This window comes from Trachypithecus francoisi, unplaced genomic scaffold (genome assembly GCF_009764315.1).
Source record: "Trachypithecus francoisi isolate TF-2019V2 unplaced genomic scaffold, Tfra_2.0 Lachesis_group3, whole genome shotgun sequence".
Lineage (NCBI taxonomy): Eukaryota > Metazoa > Chordata > Mammalia > Primates > Cercopithecidae > Trachypithecus > Trachypithecus francoisi.
In genome coordinates, this window is record NW_022681468.1 from 130,802,850 (window position 1) to 130,826,586 (window position 23,737).

At 38.7% G+C, this 23,737-nt stretch overlaps 1 protein-coding gene across 12 annotated transcripts in view; it reads right to left on the bottom strand.

The window, feature by feature from the left end:
• Window positions 1–23,737, bottom strand: part of RNF111 (ring finger protein 111) — a 121,193-nt gene that overhangs the window by 63,149 nt on the left and 34,307 nt on the right. For 10 of the 12 annotated variants that reach the window (XM_033189942.1, XM_033189947.1, XM_033189939.1 and 7 more), the window contains one exon: window positions 6,245–7,143. In XM_033189942.1, coding sequence (XP_033045833.1) covers window positions 6,245–7,124 — 880 coding nt within the window. In that variant the 5' untranslated portion in view covers window positions 7,125–7,143. Of the gene's footprint in view, window positions 1–6,244; window positions 7,144–16,737; window positions 16,741–23,737 lie in introns of all 12 variants that reach the window. The other 2 variants (XM_033189940.1, XM_033189946.1) reach the window with 1 other exon arrangement.

The window sequence follows — 23,737 nt, forward strand, 5'->3', positions numbered from 1 at the left end:
AAATATTTTCCAGAAATCTGTTGACTATAACCAATAAACTGGTTATGTGCAGTGGCTCACACCTATAATCCAGCACTTTGGGAGGCCGAGGCAGGCAGATCACTTAAGCCCAGGAGTTCGAGATCAGCCTTGGCAACATGACAAAACCCTGTCTCTACAAAAAAAAAAAAATTAGTCATGTGTGGTTGCACACACCTGCTGCTGTCCCAGCTACTAAGGAGGCTGAGGTGGGAGCATTGCCTGAGCCCAGGGAGGTTGAGGCTGCAGCAAGTCGTAATTGTGCCACTGCACTCCAACCTGGGCAACAGACAAGGCTCTGTCTCAAAAAGCAAACCAAACCAAACCAAAAAGAACCACAAATAAACTGATGATGTAAAGTCAGTTAATTATATACAACTGTTGTGTCTTGGAATGTTTTAAGATATTACAAAATACTTAAAATGTAGAACATTCTTCCATCAGCTTATTTCCCAATAGCCAATAAATATTGATGCACCAATATGGTTTGGCTGTGTCCCCACCCAAATCTCACCTTGAACTGTAATAATGCCCACACGCCAAGGGTGGGGCCAGGTGGAGAAAACTGAATCGTGGGGGCAATTTTCCCACATACCATGTTCTCATGGTAGTGAACAAGTCTCATGAGATCTGATGATTTTATAAATGCGAGTTCCCCTGCACAAGCTCTCTCTCACCTGCTGCCATGTAAAATGTGACTTTGCTCCTCATTCACCTTCTGCCACGATTGTGAGGCCTGCCCCGCCATGTGGAACTGTGAGTCAATTAAACCTCTTTCCTTTATAAATCACACAGTCTTGGCCAGGTGTGGTGGCTCACACCTGTAATCCCAGTTTTTTGGGAGGCCGAGGTGGGCGGTGGATCTCTTGAGGCCAGGAGTTCGAGACCAGCCCAGCCATCATGGTGAAACCCAGTCTCTACTAAAAATACAAAAATTAGCCAGGCGTAGTGGTGCAGGCCTGTCATCCCAGCTACTCAGGAGGCTGAGGCAGGAAAGTCACTTTAACCCAAGAGGCGGAGGTTACAGTGAGCCCAGATAACACCACTGCACTCTAGCCTAGGCCACAGAGTAAGACTGTCTCAAAAAAATAATAAATAACAACAAATTACCCAGTCTCGGGTATGTCTTTATTAGCAACATAAGAATGAACTAATACAGTAAATTGGTACTAACAGAGCAGAGCACTGCTGTAAAGATATATGAAAATGTGGAAGCAACTTTGGAACTGGGTAACTGGCAGAGTTTGGAAAAGTTTGGAGAGCTCCAAAGAAGATAGGAAGATGTAGGAAAGTTCAGAACTTCCTAGAGACTTGTTGAATGGCTTTGACCAAAATGCTGATAGTGATATGGACAATAAAGTCCAGGCTGAGGTAGCCTCAGATGAAGACAAGGAACTTCTTGGGAACTGGAATAAATGGGTCACTCTTGCTATGCAAAGAGACTGGCAGCATTCTGCCTCTGCCTTAGAGGTCTGTGGAACTTTGAACTTGAAAGAGATGATTTAGGGTATCTGGCAGAAGTAATTTCTAAGAGCAAAGCATTCAAGAGGAAGAAGAGCATAAAAATTTGCAAAATTTGCAGCATGACAATGCGATAAAAAAGAAAAACCCATTTTCTGGGGGAGAAATTCAAGCCAGCTACAGAAATTTGCGTAAGTTATGTGGAACTAAATGTTAACAGGTATAACTACTCAATGCCTGTACCCTCATTGTATCTAGGAACTAACTTGCTTCTAATTTTACAGGCTCATAGGCAGAAGGGACTTGCCTTGTCTCAGATGAGACTTTGGACTGTGGACTTCTGAGTTAATACTGAAATGAGTTAAGACTTTAGGGGACTGTTGGGAAGGCATGATTGGTTTTGAAATGTGAGGACATGGGATTTGGGAGGGGCCGGGGCAGAATGATATGGTCTGGCTGTATCCCTACCCAAATCTCACCCTGACTTGTAATAATCCCCATGTGTCATGGACGAGGCCAGGTGGACATAATTCAGGTAGGCAATTTTCCACATACCATGTTCTCATCGTAGTGAGTCTCATGAGATCTGATGGTTTTATAAATGGGAGTTCCCCTGCACAAGCTCTCTCTTGCCTGCTGCCATGTAAGACGTGACTTTGCTCCTCATTCACCTTCTGCCATAATTGTGAGGCCTCCCCAGCCATGTGGAACCCCTTTCCTTTATAAATTACCCAATTAAACCCCTTTCCTTTATAAATTACCCAGTCTCGGGTATGTCTTTATTAGCAGTGTGAGAATGGATTAATAAATGCACATTGTAAGAAAAAGTTGTCCCAGAAGCTCCAGACTATTACCCAATCATCCATACAAATCATATCAACATTTAGTAAATAAGTCAAATTAAAAGTTCAGACATTCCAACTCTATCCAGAAAGCCTGAGTTCAAGTTCTAGTTCTACCATTTGAATTGACTAAGACTTCTTGCCAAATCACTTTATTTGAATCACTCAAAATACGACTAGGAAATAGTCTATCTCCTAAAAATCTAAGGAAGTTAATTATTTGAAAGAGCTGAGATTTCTTGACAATAGAGTTAAGTCCCATTAATATTTCAGTTTAAGTATTCTGAAAACAGTTTTAAAAAAATCATTCCAAACTGATTTTCCAAATGTTTCATCTGTAATATGAGTGTGATGATAACGGAATCCATCTCATATGAGTACTGGAAGGATTCAATGAGAATACACATAAAATAGAACATTACTAGCACAGAGTTAGCACTCAATCAGTGTTAGGTATTTTTATTACCATCATGATATTAGCATCGAGGAATTCGATGCAAACTTCTTGGAGGGCATTCTGGTAAAAATAGCTAACAACACTTTCAATGCATATACCCTCTGAAACACTTTTAGAAATTATTCCTTAAGATACACTTACACCGGCCGGGCGCGGTGGCTCAAGCCTGTAATCCCAGCACTTTGGGAGGCCGAGACGGGCGGATCACGAGGTCAGGAGATCGAGACCATCCTGGCTAACACGGTGAAACCCCGTCTCTACTAAAAATACAAAAAAAAAAAACTAGCCGGGCGAGGTGGCGGCGCCTGTAGTCCCAGCTACTAGGGAGGCTGAGGCAGGAGAATGGCGTGAACCCGGGAGGCAGAGCTTGCAGTGAGCTGAGATCCGGCCACTGCACTCCAGCCTGGGTGACAGAGCGAGACTCCTTCTCAAAAAAAAAAAAAAAAGATACACTTACACAGGTGTACAAAATGCAAGCACAAGTTTGCTCAATGCAGCAAATATTCACTGACAAAAGCTGATTAAATACATTATGGAACAGTCATACAAAGGGAATACTATGCAAATGTCAGAAAGAATGAGATAACTATACATGGTGATATAAAAAGAGCCACATTATTTATCCTTGAATAGGCTTTCACATTTTCTAAGGGAGATAAGAAACTACTAATAGTGATTACTTCTGGGTAATAGTAAGACTGGAGGTATGAAGAAGAGATAACTTTTTATCTTCTATTTTAAACTTACCAGATACTTTTAAAATTCCATATCGTGTGAATGTTATTAAATCATTATTTTTTAAAAAACTAGTTTAAAGAAATCACTTGTCTAGAAACCAGAAAACATTGGGTGTTCTTGGTTTCAACATTTTGGATTTGTTTCTAATGTTTGAGGGTAACATCTGAAAGTAATGTAATTAAAATAATGTAATCCTTCCAAGAAAGGCAGTAAAAAAAAAAAATTGCTACAATAATTATTACATAAGATTTTTAATTGCATTAAGTTTGGACTTCTCTTTAATACTTGAGACTATATGAACCCCTGGCACTGATAATGACAATCAATTACTATATTCTCATTCCCTATAAACATCAGCTCCTTAGAACTTCTGCTCCACATCAACCATCCTGTCTCACTAACTTCAAGCACAAATTGAGCTCTGCTGTTCTCGCTCCCAAAACCAGTACATGCACATTCTGACCACCTGAGAAAAAAGTGACAATTAAGCAAGACAACCCCTCATTTCCCTTATTTTCAGGAAACCTCTGGGAATGGTTATTCTACACTCTTCTCAGCTGGCTGTACATGATCAAAATGAACTCTTCTCAAAAAATTATTTGTGTAGGTTAAAACTGATCTGAACATGGCCAAGCCTAAGATTAAGAACAAGGTTACTGGTTTTAGGGTTCTGGCAAAAATAGAAAAATGAAAATGAAAAAGGAAAGAAATTTGTGGAAAAGGAAGGGACTCATAAATGAGAGGAAGAAATGGCACATCCAAAAGTAGACTAGCAAGCCCTGACCTTAACAGGCAAGACATAAGGTAAAACTGAGAAAGCTTATGTTAGTATTAGAAACCATGACCTAGCTAACCCTTTAGAAGGCACATCCAAAAGTAGACTAGCAAGCCCTGACCTTAACAGGCAAGACATAAGGTAAAACTGAGAAAGGTTATGTTAGTATTAGAAACCATGACCTAGCTAACCCTTTAGAAAGCTCTCCCTAAGCCCACTGCCCTATTCCCTAATTTCACAAGAAATTAATCCTTTCCCTCAGTTCAGACAGCTCTTCAATGCTCACTTCAACAGCTCCCTTTAAATCACAACTGTAAAAGTGATGCATTATCTTAGGATGGTCTGTATATATGGAACATACATTTCAGGACTGTCTGCAAATACACTTATTCTACTTACATATCACATTTACTGTGCGTGTGAGAGAGAGTGTCAGTGTGCATGAGCAAGAGCACATATGCGCAAGAGCACTGACAGGAAATAGTCCCTATCCAATTTTAATTGATGTATTGTATGCACTGTCAGGACTAAAAGTCTCTGGGTTCTAGTATTAGAATAAAAGTTACTACTCAAATACTTGAAATTATTTTTCAGCTATAAAGAACATGATAACAGCAAACAACAAGAATACAGCACTTAAAGAAAAAATATTGAGAGGCCAACGCAGGTGGATTGCCTGAGCTAAGGAGTTCAAGACCAGCCTGAGCAACTTGACAAAACCCCTCTCTACAAAAAATACAAAAATAAGCCAGGTGTGGTGGTGTGTGCCTATAGTCCCAGCTACTTGAGAGGCTGAGGTGGGAGGACGGCTTGAGCCCAGGAGGTGAAGGCTGCAGTGAACCAAGGTTGCATCACTGTACTCCAGCCTGAGCAACAAAGCCAGATGCTGACTCAAAAAAAAAAGAAAAAATAATATTAACCAGTCTCTTTTAGTTACTAGAACTGTTCTTACTATGGCTGAATCCATCATACAGGCAGCTGAAAAAGTATTAATAGGCCGGGCGCGGTGGCTCAAGCCTGTAATCCCAGCACTTTGGGAGGCCGAGACGGGCGGATCACAAGGTCAGGAGATCGAGACCATCCTGGCTAATACGGTGAAACCCTGTCTCTACTTAAAAATACAAAAAACTAGCCGGGCAACGAGGCGGGCGCCTGTAGTCCCAGCTACTCGGGAGGCTGAGGCAGGAGAATGGCGTGAACCCGGGAGGCGGAGCTTGCAGTGAGCTGAGATCCGGCCACTGCACTCCAGCCTGGGTGGAAGAGCGAGACTCCGTCTCAAAAAAAAAAAAAAAAAAAAAAAAAGTATTAATAAAAGTCAAGCATATTAAAGAAACACAAGGAAAAAAATGTGTACCATAAACTAAGAACACATATAAAATATAATCTAGTATGTATAAAATGTAATAAATGAGGCCAGGTGTGGTGGCTCATGCTTCTAGTCCCATCATTTTGGGAGGCCAAGGCAGGCAGATAATTTGAGGTCAGGAGTTCAAGACTAGCTTGGCCAACATGGTGAAACCCTGTCTCTACTAAAAATACAAAAATTAGCTGGGCATGGTGGTGGGTGCCTGTAATCCTGGCTACCTGGGAGGCTGAGACAAGAGAATTGCTTGAATCCGGGAGGCGGAGGTTGCAGTGAGCTGAGATTGCGCCACTGCACTCCAGCCTGAGGGACAGAGTGAGACTCTGTTTCAGGGAAAAAAAAAAAAAAGGAATAAATGGCTATTTCCCCAAAAAACTCTGACTTATTTTTGTCACTAGAAATTTTTTTAGTTTTTATCTTAGCATTGGAGTCATGGTTTAATACTGCAATTGGAAATTTATATGGCTTAAAAATAAAAGTTAATAGAGCCTGATAGTAATTTTAAATAAAATCAGTAAGACACAAACAAAAAATTAAGCACATATACAACGCAATCGGTTCCATGTTTTACTCAGCTTAAACATTTTTACCTGAGGGAACAGTTGGATTGTTTTGGTGGTTTTCACTGGCAGAAACAAACAAATCTTCTTCTCCTTCAGTTGATGAGCTAGAAGAGGATTCACTGCTGAGGTCATTCTCACTGGAACTACTAGAACTAGGTAGCAAGGCATATTTTCTTCGCGCTAACACTTCTCGTTTCTTCCTCTGCATTAATATCCTCTCTTTTTGTTTCTGTGTCCTCTGTGAGGAATTATTTTTTACAAATCTCTTTCTGCATGGAAGTCTCCGTAATGAACTGCTATGTAAACAAGGTCTTTTCATTAACAATCCTGATACAGATTCTGTCTCAGTCCGAGGCCACTTATGAGACCGTGCACTATGGCTTCTACTTTTAGCACTCAAAATGGTCTGGGAATGTCTTACAGAGACTTCTTTATCCTCATCTGAAGTCACAGTATCAGAATCTCCAAAATGCAGACTAGATGAAGGAGAAGAAAGACAATCACTAAAAGAGGAATCATTATCTTCATCACTTGGTGTTCCTAGGTGTTGCCTCAGTCCTAATATTCCCTGGTTTTCTTTAACACAATTCTGCACATATGAAGGGCCAGCCTGCTGGCTTTTGCGTTTTTTCCTCACAACGACACTTTTTTCTTGTTCTTGTTGGTTACCATTCATGTCCTTCTCTTGTTTTTGAGAATCATCACAAAGGTGAGAGAATTCATTCCCCACTTTACTATTAATCATCTCAACTCCTGCAGGAAAACTTTTGGCTGCCCCAATGGGCTCTGGATGCAAAAGGATCCCTTTCAGACTCTCCTGTGTCTTTGGTGCATCAGAAGGAATCTCACTCTTCATATCCACTTTTAAGGTGTAGAGCTCGTTATATTCAGGAGTCCATTGAGACATGGGAAACTTTAAGGAAAGCCTAGAAGACAAAATTAGATATTTAAAAGAATTTTAATGTGTTTTATTATACTATTTAACTGAAGAGTTCTCAAATTCCACCAAGAAGATCCCTTATAAAGGCAGAACTGTCTTTTCCTCATCAGTACACAAAATGTCTATTATGAATTATTTTAGTGTTCTTATAAAACATTTTTCTCTGGTCATTCTACTCATGCACCCAATTTTTAGAAATACAGTAAATACAGAGCATAAGCCTACTTAAAAACTTCTATTAACCAAAAACTGATCTTGTTGCATATCTTACTACCTTCAACAACATAACATATTTGGTCAAATCAAACAATTACTTCAAAACCTATTTCAGTGAAATATAGATAAAAAGATTCGAATTCAAAAGACTACTCAACATGTTTTACTCCTGGTATGACATTTTTAAGTGGTTATTAAATATTTCTGTACATCTAGATGGTTACATTAGATCGATATTATTAATAATGAACTAATGAATATAAGCTTCTCTTTTCTGTTTTTTTCCTTCATACCATTCTATTAATTCTCTAATGAGAATCTGAATTCTCCTGACAGTAGGCACAACTACTGCATTTCAGTTTTAGATACAGATTATAGCCAAGACTGTGGGCTGCTGAAGATTATTCAGTTAAATAAACAGTACAGCAGAATATAAAATCAAACTTTGTACAGCTATCTATCTAAATCATTCAACATCTTAAATTACGAGCTGCCAAAAGGAGATCTGAATTTAAAGCATTTACATCAATGCAATGTACATATGAAAATAACTTAAAATTAGTAAATATCATGACAAAATGAAACATATTCATCAGAAAGGCAGTTACTGTGACAAATGAAGAGCTTTACTGGTGCAAAACATGAGTAAACACTGTTAACATATTTTTAACAAGTTTTTATTAAGTATAGCATACACATATATTCTGTTTATAGATCAATGAACACTAACAAAATGAACACCTCTATGTAACTGGCAAACAGATAGAGAAACAACATAACCAGCACCCTAGAAATCCTCTTCCCATTACTACAACTCACCGAGTTGTTAACCACTATTCTAACTTCTGACACCATAGATTTGTTTTGCCCATAAAATACATTTTTAAACCAGTTCCTAAAAAGCGAGTAAAACAGCTGTTTTGTAAGCAAGTATTTTCCCTCTCTACAAATGGGTTACAGAAATATATAATCTTACAGGTCTCCCATGTTACTGTAGTATACAACTTTATTATCAGAACAAATGACAACAATTAAGGCATAGAATGGCCTATTCCTACAAAAAGCTATCAAAACCACTATCTTCTTTTATTCTTATTTACAAGGACAGGCAGTGCTGTATCCAAGATCAGCCATCAAGTCCTATCTGTAGTTCAGCAGGATCGGTGATAAACCAGAAACACAAAGATGAGTGAACATGAGCATGACAATGAGCAAATTACAGAAGGCAGCCAGTCAGACAAGGATCATTTTAATTAAAGGCAAGAAAACAGAAGTCACAATGACAAAACACAGGTACATGTGATCTAAGAGTTGAACAGGGTCAAATAGGATGGCTATAATAAAGAAGACAGGTATTAAGTGTTAGAGAGGATGCAAAAAAAAAAAAAATTGGAACCCTCATACATTGCTGATGAAAATGTAAAATGGTACAAGCTACTTTGGGAAGCAGTCTAGCAGATCCTCAAAAATTAAATACAGGCTGGGCATGGTGGCTCGTATCTGTAATCCCACCACTTGGGAGGCCAAGGCGGGTGGATCACTGGAGGCCAGGAGTTCAAGACCTGCCTGGCCAACACGGCAAAACCCCATTTCTACTAAAAATACAAAAATTAGCCAGGCTAGTTGCGCATGACTATAATCCCAGCTACTTGGGAGGCTGAGGCATGAGAATCGCTTGAACCTGGGAGGCAGAGGTTACAGTGAGCCGCGACTGCACTGCTGCAGTCCAGCTTGGGCAACAGAGCAAGACTCTGTCTCAAGGAAAAAAAAAAAATTAAACACAGAATTGCTGTATGACCTAGCATTTCCACTCCTAGGTATGTACCCAATAGAAATGAAAACATATATTCATAAAAAAACTTATAAACAGCAATATTAGTCATAACAGCCAAAAAGTGGGAACACAAAAGCCAATCAACTGATGAATAAATAAATCCATACGAAAGATTATTACTCAGCAACAGAAAGAAATGAAGTATGGTAGTCCCTCACTATCACTATCCAGTTTAACTTTCCACAGCTTCAGTTACTCACAGTATGACAGAGAGACCACATTCATGTAAGTTTTATTACAGTATACTGTTAGAATTGTCCTATGTTATTGTTGTTGTTAGTCTCTTATTCTGCCTAATTTATAAATTAAACTTTATCATAGGCATGTAGGTGTATGAAAAAAAACACTATATGGTTTCAGGCATCCACTAGGGGTCTCAGAATGATTTCCCCTTGGATGGTGGCAGGGACTACATACTGATTCAAGCTACAACACGGATGAACAATATGCTAAGTAAAAGAAACCAGTCAAAAAGATAACAAAATGTAAGATTCCCTTTATATGGAATGTCTGAAATAGGCAAATCTACAGAGATAGAATGTGGGTACCTAGGGCTGGGGATGATAGGAAGATTCAACTATAATGGCCAAAAAGTATGGAGTTTCTGGCCAGGCACGCTGGCTCACACCTGTAATCCCTACACCTTGGGAGGCCAAGGTGGGCAGATCACGTGAGGTCAGCTGTTCGAGACCAGCCTGGCCAACACGGTGAAACCTTGTCTCTACTAAAAATACAAAAAATTAGCCAGGTGTGGTGGTGTGCACCTGTAATCCCAGCTACTCAGGAGGCTAAGACAGGAGAATTGCTTGAACCAGGGAGGCAGAGGTTGCAGTGAGCCAATATCGCACCAATGCACTCCAGCCTGGGCAACAAGAGTGAAACTTCGTCTCAAAAAAAAAAAAAAAAGGTGGGCCGGGTGCAGTGGCTCACGCCTGTAATCCCAGCACTTTGGGAGGCTGAGGTGGATCACCTGAGGTCAGGAGTTTGAGACCAGCCTGACCAACATGGTGAAACCCTGTCTCAACTAAAAATACAAAAATCAGCCAGGCATGGTGGCAGGCACCTGTAATTCCAGCTACTCAGGAGGCTGAGGCAGGAGAATCGCTTGAATCCAGGAGGCAGAGGTTGCAGAGAGCCAAGATCGCGCCATTGCACTCCAGCCTGGGCGACAGAGCAAGACTCTGTCTCCCGGAGGAAAAAAAAAAAGGTATAGAATTTCTTTTCTTTTTAGTGAACTGAAAATGTTCTACACTTGATTGTGGTGCCAGCTATGCAACTCTGTGAATATACTAAAAACCCAATGAAATTATATACCAATAAAACTCCTGCCAGAAAGTCAAGAGGTTAAAAAAAAAGTGAAAAAGTCAAGAGGAAAAGTATCAAGATTTCTGGGCATCAGATAACTATATAGACTCCATCAGCAACAGAAGTCTCATGATGTATCTTGGAAACAGCTGGGGTTATTCCAGAAATCCATGTCAGAGTTATGTTCTGGTGGATTTCAGAGGAGGAGATCTTGGAGTCTTTACTGGCTGAAGATTTAAAAATTAGACTCCTCATCCATAATTACTAAGTCCTCATGTTGATAATGGAGATCATGAGAGGCAATGAAAATTTGCCAAAAAACAAATTCTGAGAACATGGAGCCATGTACATTAATTTACAAAGAAGCGATTCATAGCACAATTAACTAAACCCAATTTCTTTTCCATCATTTCATGTCCCAAAGCCAAAACAACGCAATCAACTCTTTATGGTTAAATCTGCTCTGATTTTTGGTCAATTTAGTCTGTCCAATGAGAAAAGAGCAGAGGGGAGCAAGGAGGGGTGGTTTGATGTATGCTGTGGTGTGTGTTTGTAGACCTGTAACTGTTCTCTGAGTTACCATGTCATGCAGTCATTAAATGCAAAATTAGCATCCCATATAACTAAGAGGTTCCCACCCAGGGAGTAATTCACACTATTTTTTTTTTTCTAAAATCCATCGCTGTATTGTATCATGTTCTAAATGCTTTTTTCTAAAATCCATTGCTGTACTGTATCAGGCTGTATTTTGAACTGAGAAGAGGAAAGTTCAAAAAGAGACACAAGTATTGCACTTAACTTAAAAAGCAGCAAATATAACAACAGATAATATTCTCAATGATTTGCTATTTGATAAAACCGTATTCTAGTCTTTTATTTTTGTAAAAATTATTGGCTGATCTAATTTACAAAGGAGGCAAATGTGTACAAGATATATCTCCTTGGTGACATTATAAATGGCTTCCTGTTATACACTGCTTCAATAGTGAAACCATAATACTAGTCCCTCTTTGTGTACATCGATCCTATCATTTTATTACTATGTCATGATGACTTCACGCTAATTACTCCTGATACTAGTGTAGAAAACACCACTATTGGTAAACCTTGCACTAAGAAAATACAACAGCTAAGAAAAAATACTAACTTTCAAAACTAAAATTTAGGGTTGGGATTCACATTTTATGTGAACAAGTTTATGTGAGCAAAAGGAGGACAAACCCATGAAGACTACCCATACAACTCTGAGGAACTCTACTTCTAAACTGTGATACACTATTATTGGTATGATGCTTCACTACCGATTATAAACATGAATACTTGCTTCAACTGTAAATCAAAATGTAATGATTGCTTACATGACTCTAAAGAAACAAGATTTTTAAAAGAAATTTAAAAAGCCGGCCAGGCACAGTGGCTCACACCTATAATCCCAGCGCTTTGGGAGGCCGAGGCAGGCGGATCACCTGAGGTTGGGAGTTCGAGACCAGCCTGACCAACATGGAAAAAACCCGTCTCTATCAAAAATGCAAAGTTAACCAGGCGTGTTGGCACATGCCTGTAATCCCAGCTACTCAGGAGGCTGAGGCAGAAGAATTGCTTGAACCTGCAAGGTAGAGGTTGCAGTGAGCCAAGATCATGCCATTGCACTCCCGCCTGGGTAACAAGAGCGAAATTCCGTCTCAAAAGAAAAAAAAAGCCATAGATGACTTGGCATTTTTCTACAACAGTTTTAGAGATTATCAGAAAATCAACTAGAAATATGTCTACCATTTAACTATCTTTTTCATATAATTAAGTGAAAAAATAATACTTGTACTACAGGGATATCACTTGGGGTGTGTATTAAATTTTTAATTATCTTATTTATTTTTCTATGTGCCAGCGTAAGTGTATTAAACCAAATGCCTGACAGAATATTCTCTTCTGCTGCCTATAACTACTACTACTCATATCTAGATAATACAGACAATAATGTTTTGTTACATATTCTAAATAGTCAAAATTTCATTAGCAAGAAACATATTTTCCCTCAAAAGTATCACTCTGGACCCTTAAGTGCATTAGCTCATACTAAAATTTATCAAGAGATTTCTGCTAGGAGTACACAACCTAACAATGTACTCAATTATGAAAAGAAGAGTACGACCCTTGATAAACTTACTACCTTTCCTAGTACATAGGAGAAAGTTATACTCAGGATAACTGCTATGAAACTGTAAGATAAACTTGATTTCTGGCTGGGTGTAGTGCCACACGCCTGTCATCCCAGCACTTTGGGAGGCCGAGGAGGGCGGATCATAACAGCATTATTTGCAAAACCCAAAAGGTGGAAGCATTCCAAGTGTCCACTGAAGTGACGAAAAGATAAACAAATGTGATATACATGTACAATGAAATAGTATTCAGCCTTAAAAAGGAAACCCTGACGCATTACAACATGGATGAATCTTGAAGACATTATGCTAAGTGAAATAAGAAGACACAATAAGACAAATATTGTATGATTCCACTTATATGAATTACCCAGAGTAATCAAATTCATAGACAGAAAATAAAATGGTGGTTGTGAGGGCCTGAGGGAGGGGGAGAAAATGAGTTAGTGTTTAGTGGTTACAGAGTTTCAGTCAGGGAAGATAAAAAGTTGTGAAAATGGACAGAGATGTTGCATAACAATGTCAACGTACTTAATGCCAAATTATAAACTTAAAAATGATAATTTTATGTTATGTACATTTTACCACCAAAATAATTCAAAAGACATATTGTTACAAAACACTATCCTGGAAAGGCTAGTAAAGTCACTCAAGAGAATGGGCATAAATATGTAAAAGAAGAATATTTAATCCTATGTTGGCATCTGCTTCTCAGAGAATCTGAACTAAAACACACTTCATTTAAAAAATCACCCTCTCTTCCTCATCACTCAAACTCATATTCTGTCTTTCATAAAGTACTTGCTACTAACTGAAAAGATCTTGTTAGCCTATTTATTACACAAAGCGTCTCAAAAGAATGTAAGTTCCAAGGAAGTCGAAATCTCATCTAGGCAGATCTCCAGCAATGAAAACAGTTGACTGGCACATAGTAGGCACTCAATTAGCATTTTTTTAAATTGCATTAATCTGTAAAAAGAATGGGTAAAAGGAAGGAAGGAAACACAACTGCTATATTTCTAGCTTAGGTAACTAAGAATATGGTGACACCAATAGCTGAGATAGAAAAGAAAATACGCAGAATGAGAATAGTAGTAACAAAATTAGGAAAACAATACCTAAGATTTCTTGAACATTTACTATTGTCCAATTTCCTTTTTCAGGTATTCTGGAGCCACAAGATGTTTACCATATAACTGGGGATGATCAGGTCCTTAAAACAGAGAAACTGACCTTAGAAAAGAACAGTAAGGAGCCAAAAGATCTTTTTCCTGTATATTATTGGTAAACTGATCTACATGTTACTTCTTGGGGGATAGGAAATATTAAATAGGAAAGTGGTTGCATCTTCCAGAAAGTCTATTAAGATCACTCTTCATGTCCCTTAAGGTCTCAAGGCTCAAAGTTATAAAGTAAATCTTCAAACTAGAAAACTGGCAGGATTCAGCTCACAGACATGGTTTGTTCGGCATATATAATTCGGGGCAAAAAAACCTGATGTATTAATACTGAAACACGGCCGGGTGCGGTGGTTCAAGCCTGTAATCCCAGCACTTTGGGACGCCGAGACGGGCGGATCACGAGGTCAGGAGATCAAGACCATCCTGGCTAACACGGTAAAACCCCGTCTCTACTAAAAAAAAAAAAATACAAAAAAACTAGCCGGGTGAGGTGGCGGGCGCCTGTAGTTCCAGCTACTTGGGAGGCTGAGGCAGGAGAACGGCATAAACCCGGCAGGTAGAGCTTGCAGTGAGCCGAGATCGCGCCACTGCACTGCCCAGGCTGGAGCCTGGGCGACAGAGCGAGACTCCGTCTCGAAAAAAAAAAAAAAAATAGTGAAACACTAGGCATTCTCATTAAAATCTGGAAGAAAAAAAGGTATTCACTGTTATAAAACATTGTTCTGGAAAGGCTAGTCAAGTCATTTAAACAAGAGAATGGGAATAAATATTTAAAAGAAGGTAATTTTTTTCATTACTGGCAGATGACACTGACAAATGAGCTCAACAGTAGAAAACCACTGGCAACAGTAAGACAGGCCAGTTACTTATATATTTACCAAAAATAAGTAACACCCTGAAAATCAATGACTTTACACAAACAGTAGCTAATTAGAAACTACTACAAAATAACAAAAAAAAATACTACTTACAATAGGAATGAGAAGATTTAATATCTGGTATGAAATTAAACAAGAGACACATAGGACCTACATGAAAACAATTATAACAATGGCACTTATGCAAAAATTTATGGGAAATTCAATTTGATGCCAAAATAATAGCAAATTCTTTCAATTACAAAACTGTGTAAACTAACATGCTATTTCCTCACTTTTTTCTCTTTTTTAATTTTTTTGAGACTGAGTCTCGCTCTGTCGCCCAGGCTGGAGTGCAGTGGCGCGATCTCAGCTCAATGCAACTTCCGCCTCCTGGGTTCAACCAGTTCTCCTGCCTCAGCCTCCCAAGTAGCTAGGATTACAGGCATGTACCACCATGCCCAGCTAATTTTTTGTATTTTTAGTAGAGACAGGGTTTCACCATGTTGGCCAGGCTGGTCTCGAACTCCTGACCTCAGGTGATCCTCCTGCCTCAGCCTCCCAAAGTGCTGAGATTACAGGCGTGAGCCACCGTGCCCAGCCCATTTCCTCACTTTCAAAGATTCTCTGTCATCAAGGGAATCCACCAGAACACAGTAGATCTGTTCATACTTTTGCATTAAGCAGCTCAGAATTTCTCCTTACTTTTCTCAGATCCAAAGTAAAACCTAGACACCCTCTAGGTAGAGAGAAGGAAGAACAGGCAATCTCCTTATTGGATGTGTCTATGCTGATATAATGAGAAGTTTCCTATTATTTGCCAATGTCACTTTGGTCAGTCTTTTGGCTGCATTTAAAAGACACTGGAAGAATGATTTATATGGAGTGTGAAGAGGTTAAACAACTTAAATCCAAAGACGTTCACTATACTCCTTAACTTAAACAGATACCCACAGAAACAATGACTTGCTAAAAGAGGACTGCACAAGGGATATCCATTTGAGGAGATTAAGGGACATCCTCCATTCCATGTTGGTCTGGGTATTACTGCTCATGCTATAAAAAGGAATGAAAATACAGTTAAATGTAGAATAGAACTGTCAGATTCTGGAAGTCAAAGTTATCTTTTGGGAGGTCTGTCTAGGATAACTATCTCCTCTGACAGGTAAAGAGGAACTGAGAAGCAAAGATGGAACCATGCTTACATTTAGACAGACTTTCACATGATTTTAATATCTCAGCTAAGGCTTGCTCTGAATGAAGTTAAAATTCTCTGTCGCCTCTAAGTACAAAGACCTCAAAACACAGGGTAGAGAACTAGCTAACAGACAAAACCACTAAGAGGAAAATTTCAAGGTTAATTAGTCTTATAAAATATTTTTATTTTATGCTTGCAATCCCAGCACTTTGGGAGACCAAGGCGGGGGAATCACTTGAGGTCAGGAGTGCGAGACCAGTCTGGCCAACATGGTGAACCCCATCTCAACCAAAAATACAAAAATTAGCCATGCATGGTGGCACGTGCCTGTAGTTCCAGCTACTCGGGAGGCTGAGGCGGCAGGATCGCTGGAACCTGGGAGGCAAGGTTGCAGTGAGGTGAGATCACGTCACTATACTTCAGCCTGGGTGACAAAGAGAAACTCTGACTCAAAAGAAAAAAAAAATTGTAAGAAGCTAGAGAAAATGAAGGCATAGTAATAACCAAAAGGCTACAGTAAATCTAAGAAACATGTGAAAACATTATGGAAAATGAAATATTCAATGGATACTGAGTGATAAACAGTGATGTAGATTTTCCATCTAGGGATCAGTGAGTTACAGTCTTGATTGACTCTGCCACTACGTAATCTTGGCCAAACTACTCTCTAAAACTGTTTCTAGTCTATAAAATTGGAATAATAATAGTGCTCACCTCATAAAATTCCATAACTCTCCATAACATGAGTACCTAACAAAGCACATGGCATAGTGGCTGTTATTAATTACTTTCCTAAAGGAGCAGTTACATACATAAGGCATAACATTTAAGACCTTCTCTTATACCTAAAAATAAATGAAATCTTTGAGACCCAGAAGGGCATAAGCCAGGCGTGGTGGTTCACGCCTATAACCCCAGCACTTCGGGAGGCGGAGGCAGGTGAATCACTTGAGGTCAGGAGTTCAAGATCAGCCTGGTCAACAAAACAAAACCCTGTCTGTACTAAAAATACAAAAATTAGCCAGGCGTGGTGGCACCCACCTGTAATCCCAGCTACTGGGGAGGCTGAGGCAGAAGAATCACTCGAACCTAGGAGGCGGAATTTGCAGTGAGTCGAGATCACATCACTGCACTCCAGCCTGGGCAACAGAGCAAGATTTCGTCTCAAACAAACAAACAAAAAAAGGCAGGGCATAAAATCTAGGATCTAACCTATGAGGACACAGAGGCATAAGAATGATACAATGGACTTTGGGGGAAAGGGTGGAAAGTGAGGTGAGGGATAAAAGACTACACATTAGGTACAGTATACATGACTCAGGTGATGGGTGCACCAAAATCTCAGAAATCACCACTAAAGAACTTATTCATGTAACCAAACACCACTTGTTCCCCAAAACCTACTGAAATTTAAAAAATTAAAATTAAAACAACAAAAGAGAAGGGCATACAAAACTGTTCCCACAAAAGTTTGAAGTACAGAAACAAAGGACCAAATTTCTTTAGCATAAAACCTATCAAAGCCAAGAATTCTACAAACTTTCCTCTATTATGGTGGACTGGAGTTTGGTAGCTGGATGTTTCAGCCCCCTAAACTCTAATATCAGATATTCTGCTTTTGGAAACAGGTAAGTTAAACCTCTCTCAATTAATAGGTTTCAATTTCTCAATGAACTTAATGATTTTCTCATCTGTCTTGTTAAAGTATGCTGAAATCCTTAAATATTAGTCATCAAAGAGAAATATAACATCAACTTACAACTCCTGTCAATACAAACTGGGTGAAGTTCAATATGTTATAGAGTATACTGCTCTAGCTATGACTCTGTTATCATCACCGGCAATAGCAAAATGAAGGGTGTATCCAACCTCACAAGCCTGAACAGTATCTGGGAGTCAGTTCTTTTTTGGTAGGGTGGCAGCACTACAAGTCACAGGGGCATACTGCACAAGTGTCTAATATTTCTGGTAAGGAAGCCTGGATCCTGAAATGTATAATGAAACATAAAACATGAGACATAAAGATACTGCCAATTAATTACTATATAATACCATATATAATGCATATTTACTATATAATGCATATTCTATATAGTATATATTTCACCATATATAATGCATAGTATATATTATATTTATGTATATATATACATATATGTATATTGTATATTTATATATAGAATTATCTTACAAAATATATAGTATATTTGCATATTATATCTAACAAATTTTATGTATCTAACATGTAAAGTATTTTATGTATGAAATATATTATTTATATTTTATATAACACAAAATATACAATTATATGATATATAAAATAAAATCTAAGAGAACTAAACTCAAAAATCCGTTAAACTCATTTCACTGCATGCAGTAGCTGTATTTTCCTATCAATAAATACTTTCATGTTTTTTGTGGGTTTTTTGAGACAGAGTCTCACTCTGTCACCCAGGCTGAAGTGCAGTGACATGATCTCGACTTACTGCAACCTCCATCTCCCAGGTTCAAACAATTCTCCTGCCTCAGCCTCCCAAGCAGCTGGGACTACAGGCACACACCACCACACCCGGCTAACTTTTGTATTTTTAGTAAAGACAGGGTTTCACCACGTTGGCCAGACTGGTCTCGAACTCCTGACCTCAGGTGATCCACCCACCTCAGTCTCCCAAAGTGCTGGGATTACAGGCATAAGCCACCACATCCGGCTTAAATACTTTTAAATATCCAGTTTATGTTTAAAACATGTTTAAAAGTGCAGTGGAAAAAAGATCACTTTCCCCAAAGCAACAAAAATACTTATATAGTTATTCCAAGGTATTAAGCCTGACAAGAACTGTGTATAAACCTATACGAAAAACACTACAAAACTGTAAAACAGAATGTAACAGATAATCTTAGTAAAGAGCGAGAGACCTCATTTCTGGATGAGCAACGACTCCAAATTGGCTCTATCACAAAACAGAAGAAAACCAATTTTTTCTTAAACTATAAAACAAACACTACCATCAGACATATCAGGACTTTAAAAACACTGTATTTTTTCAAATGGCCTGAATACATACACCTAAGGATCCATTCAAATTAATATTGTTTGCATTTTGTTTCTCATTATTTTGTTCAGTGGAACTCTAAAATAATTAAAACTTAATTGAAGAAAATAAATAAATGGATCACACCTGTAATCCCAGCACTTTGTGAGGCCGAGGCAGGTGAATCACTTGAGCCCAGGGATTCAAAACCACCCTGGGCAACATGAGGAAACCTCGCCTCTACAAAAAAAAAAAAAAAATTAGCCAGGGTGGTGACACGTGCCTGAAGTCTCACCTACTTGGGTGGCTGAGGTGGGAGGATTACTTGAGCCTGGGAGGCAGAGGCTGCAGTGAGCTGAGATCTTACCACTGCACTCCAACCTGGAGGACGGAGCATGGCGCTGTCTCAAAAAAAAAACAAAAAAAATAAACAAATGTACACTTACATGCACAAGTGAGAGGGCAGAAACAAAAGGGAAAAGCTGAACTCAAACTTTTTTTCATCCTTTTCTTCTTTAAAAGAAAAAAGTATTCCACAAAATTAACTGCTAAGCAGCCTTTTAAAATCAGGCAGGATTTGTACAAACTGTTATGGAAAGTACGGATCATTTTCTTTAAACAGACTACAAGTCTACTATTATAGCATTCTTCTTTGTGAAACAACTTACATTAATATATGTATTTTTAAAATACTTAAAAATACACACTTAACAGTCCGGGAGTGAAACAATAGGGTAGAAATTTATAGCACTGGGCTAAGGTCTTTTACCCTTTATAAGTTTCTGTACACATAGTTTGTTTTTTCTAAAAAGTAACCATTTACCAATTTTGAAATTAAAGATTTTTTAAGGAAATAAATTATGAGAATATATTTAAATTTTTCACTACATTAGAACACAACTTTGTTGACAACAGATTTCTACACAAACAAATCAAATATATGCAAGCACAATTTTTACAGGAATCTTGACTAGGCATAAAATTTCTTAATGACCAGAAATGACCACCAATCCTGGACACCTTAATGACAGAATAGGGCAGAAACTCAGAAATGGCAGTGACTGTTAGCAGACTTGAATGGAATTGTCAAATGTGAGAATTGATTTTTAGTTACTGATATTAGTCTACAATACTAGGCATGTTGTTTTTGAACCTGTGTTTACAAATAAATTTGAATGCTCGAAAATGCTAATTTATCAAATCATTCCACAAAATCTTTCTTCATTAAAAGTGTAATAATTATTGCTGCATTAATGGAAAGTAGTCTATAAGAGCTCAACAAATAAGCCGGGCTGGTGGGTCACACCTATAATCCCAGTGCTTTGGGAGGCCGAGGCAGGTGGATCACCTGAGGTCAAGAGTTCAAGACCAGCCTGGCCAACATGATGAAACCCCCCCTCTCTACTAAAAATACAAAAAATTAGCTGGGCATGGTGGCGGACAACTGTAACCCCAGCTACTCGGGAGGCTGAAGCAGGAGAATCGCTTGAACCCAGGAGGTGAGGTTGCAGAGAGCCGAGATTGTGCCACTGCACTCCAGCCTGAGCAACAAGAGCGAAACTCTATCTCAAAAAAAAGAAAAAAAAAAAAAAAAAGTTCAACAAATAATGTGACAAACCTGTAAGATAAACCTCCAGGACCTTTTGTTCTTGATAATTCAAGTAATAATTCTGTCAACTTTCAAAGCTTCAAACTTACAAACTACTCTTAGAGATTTCTGTTATTTCAACTTCCATTTTCCAAAACTGAACTTTAAGTGGCTTCCAGATTTCCTTGGAGATTGGAACTGAAGAGTTCTCTCTTTTAAAGTGATAGAAGCCAAACTTAAAGACAATTGATGTTTTTATAAATATATGGAAAGGATATCTGCTTCAACATGTCTTCAAAATTTAACAATCTGTAACAGGTAAATGTAGAATTAAACCATATTCCCAAATAAGCTCTTAAATCTTTACAGCAGCACATTCTACATTCTTAACTATTAATTTTTTTGTCAATACTATTAAATGGCTTGGTCGTTCTCTTATGAATAAGCATTGTCACATACGCTGAATGACGCCTTTACCATCTCTAGAAGGTCAAACTTAAAAATACAAAAATAAAAATTATTGTGGCCTATACAGCAGTGGTTTCCAGCCTTTTTGGCACCAGGGACCGGTTTCGTGGAAGACAATTTTTCCACGGACCCAGGGTGAGGATGAGTGGGGGTGGTTTGAGATGATTCGAGTACATTTATTGTGCACTTTATTTCTATTATTACATTGCAATATATATTATACAATTCACCATAATATAGAATCAGCGGGAGCCCTGAGCTTATTCTCCTGCAACTAGATGGTTCCAACTGGCAATGATGAGAGAGAGTGACAGATCATCAGGCATTAGAATCTCATAAGGAGCATGCAACCTAGATCCCTCACATATGCAGTTCACAACAGGGTTCACGCTTCTATAAGAATGCGGTGGCTGATCTGACAGGAGGCAGAACTCAAGTGGTAATGTGAGTGATGGGGAGTGGCTGTAAATATAGATGAAGCTTCACTACTCATCCACCACTCACCTACTGCTACGTGGCCTAGTTCCTAATAGGCCACAGATGGGTACCAGTCGGTGGCCCAGGGGTTGGGGAACCCTGCTATACCGAACTCTTTGGAGAAAACAATGTCACTGAAGCAGCAAGCACATCCTTGTGACAGGTAGGAAATACTGTTTTAAACAGGTAGGGTAGAACAAAATTATGGTGGGCCCAGCAAGATGAAAAATGTTGACTGATATGGTATATGCTCAATTACTCAATAATCACAGAATAACTACTTTATATGCTGGATCTGTGGGCAGAGAGAGAAAATACAGAGTCCTATCCTTCAAGAAGCTCACAATTTGGTATGACAGAATTATAGAATAAAAATATTTAGACCAAGGTGGGCAGATCACGAAGTCAAGAGATCGAGACCAGCCTGGCCAACATGGTGAAACCCTGTCTCTACTAAAAATACAAAAATCAGCTGGGCGTAGTGGTGCGTGCTTGTACTCCCAGATACTCGAGAGGCTGAGGCAGGAGATTGCTTGAACCCCGGAGGTGGAGGTTGCAGTGAGCCGAAATCATGCCATTGCACTCCAGACTGGCAACAGAACGAAATTCCATCTCAAAAAATGTATACATATATATGTGTGTGTGTGTATATATATGTGTGTGTGTGTGTGTATATGTGCGTATGTGTGTATATATATATATATAAAAAGAACAAAATTGATCAGGAGCAGTGGCTCACACCTGTAATCCTAACATTTTGGGAGGCAAAGGTGGGCAGACTGCTCGAGCTAGGAGGTCAAAACACGGCGAAATCCCATCTCTACTAAAAACACAAAAGTTATCCAGGCATGGTGGCATGCACCTGGAGTCCCAGCTACTCAGGAGACTGAGGTGGAAGGATCACTTGAGCCCAGGGGCAGAGGTTGCAGTGGGCCAAGATCATGCCACTGCACTCCAGCCTGGGCATGAGAACCTGTCTCGCATAAATAAATAAATAAATAGCCAGAATACATTATAAACATGCTATAAATAAAAGCATTCTGTAGGAACAAAAGGAGGAGGCAATTAAGGACTCATAATGGCTTCATAAATAAAGTGGCATCCAAGTCAAACCATGAAGGATGCACAAGATGACAGTGGGCGAAGAATATTCATTTCAAACAATGCTGAGACATGGCAAGAAATGGCAACATCTAAATACTCTAATGCTTGGGACTGTAGGTTCTTTTGTTCTTGTTTTCATTTTTTTTTTTTTTTTTTTTTTTTTTTTTAGTAGAGAGAACAAGCTGGGGTCAAATTATCAGAGTGAGTATAGGTTTCTGTTTAACCTAGTTTGAGGGAGACTTACCTGAGGAGCTGAAGGGAATAGACTAGAGGGAAAGTCTGAAAGACTACAGAGGAAGCTCTTGCAGTGATGGGGACAAAGAGTAGTTTTAGCAGTTTTACCACATTAACATGCCAATTGTTACTAACAATATTATCTCCATTTTTATTAAAATATATAAAATATTTCAATACTATTGTAAAACTATATATGAATTCATAAGAATGATAAAAGAATAAAAATTTAGAAACATACAAAACACAAAACATGAGAAATATCTCTAATATGCTAGTATGCAAAGAAAGCCTTCAAAATGGTAAGGAAAACATAGGTGACATCTATCTTACCCATAATATTTTTATTCTTTATTTCCCTTTTGAGAAAATTATAAAGAAAAATAACAGAATAAAAAAAATTCAACTTTGGTCCTAGTAAGTACTGATCTAAAACTAAGGCTAAATAAAAAAGGCCAAACTACAGAATTTTAAAATAACAAGAAATTGGGTGTTAAGGCACAGCGGTCAGGCTCACATGTGTTACCCCAGCACTTTGGGAGGCCAAGACAGGCAGATGGCCTGAGGCCAGGACGAGACCAGCCTGGGCAACATGGTAAAACTCTGTCTCTACAAAGAATACAAAAATTAGGGGAGAGTGGTAGCACACAAATGTTGTCCCAGCTATTCAGGAGGCTGAGGTAGGAGAATCGCTTGAGCCCAGGAGGTCAGGGCTGCAGTGAGCCATGATGGCACCACTGCACTCCAGGTGGTCCATAGAGGAAGACTCTTGTCTCCAAAAAAAAAAAATCTGCAATTCCTGTTAATACAATTTTTCAAATACACCTCTTTGTTCATGACAGTTTTCCTGATAACATGCTTTCTTTCTGCATCCAAAGAAAGATCATTTTTTCTTAGGCTCAGAATAAAACAGAAGACTCTAACAACTTT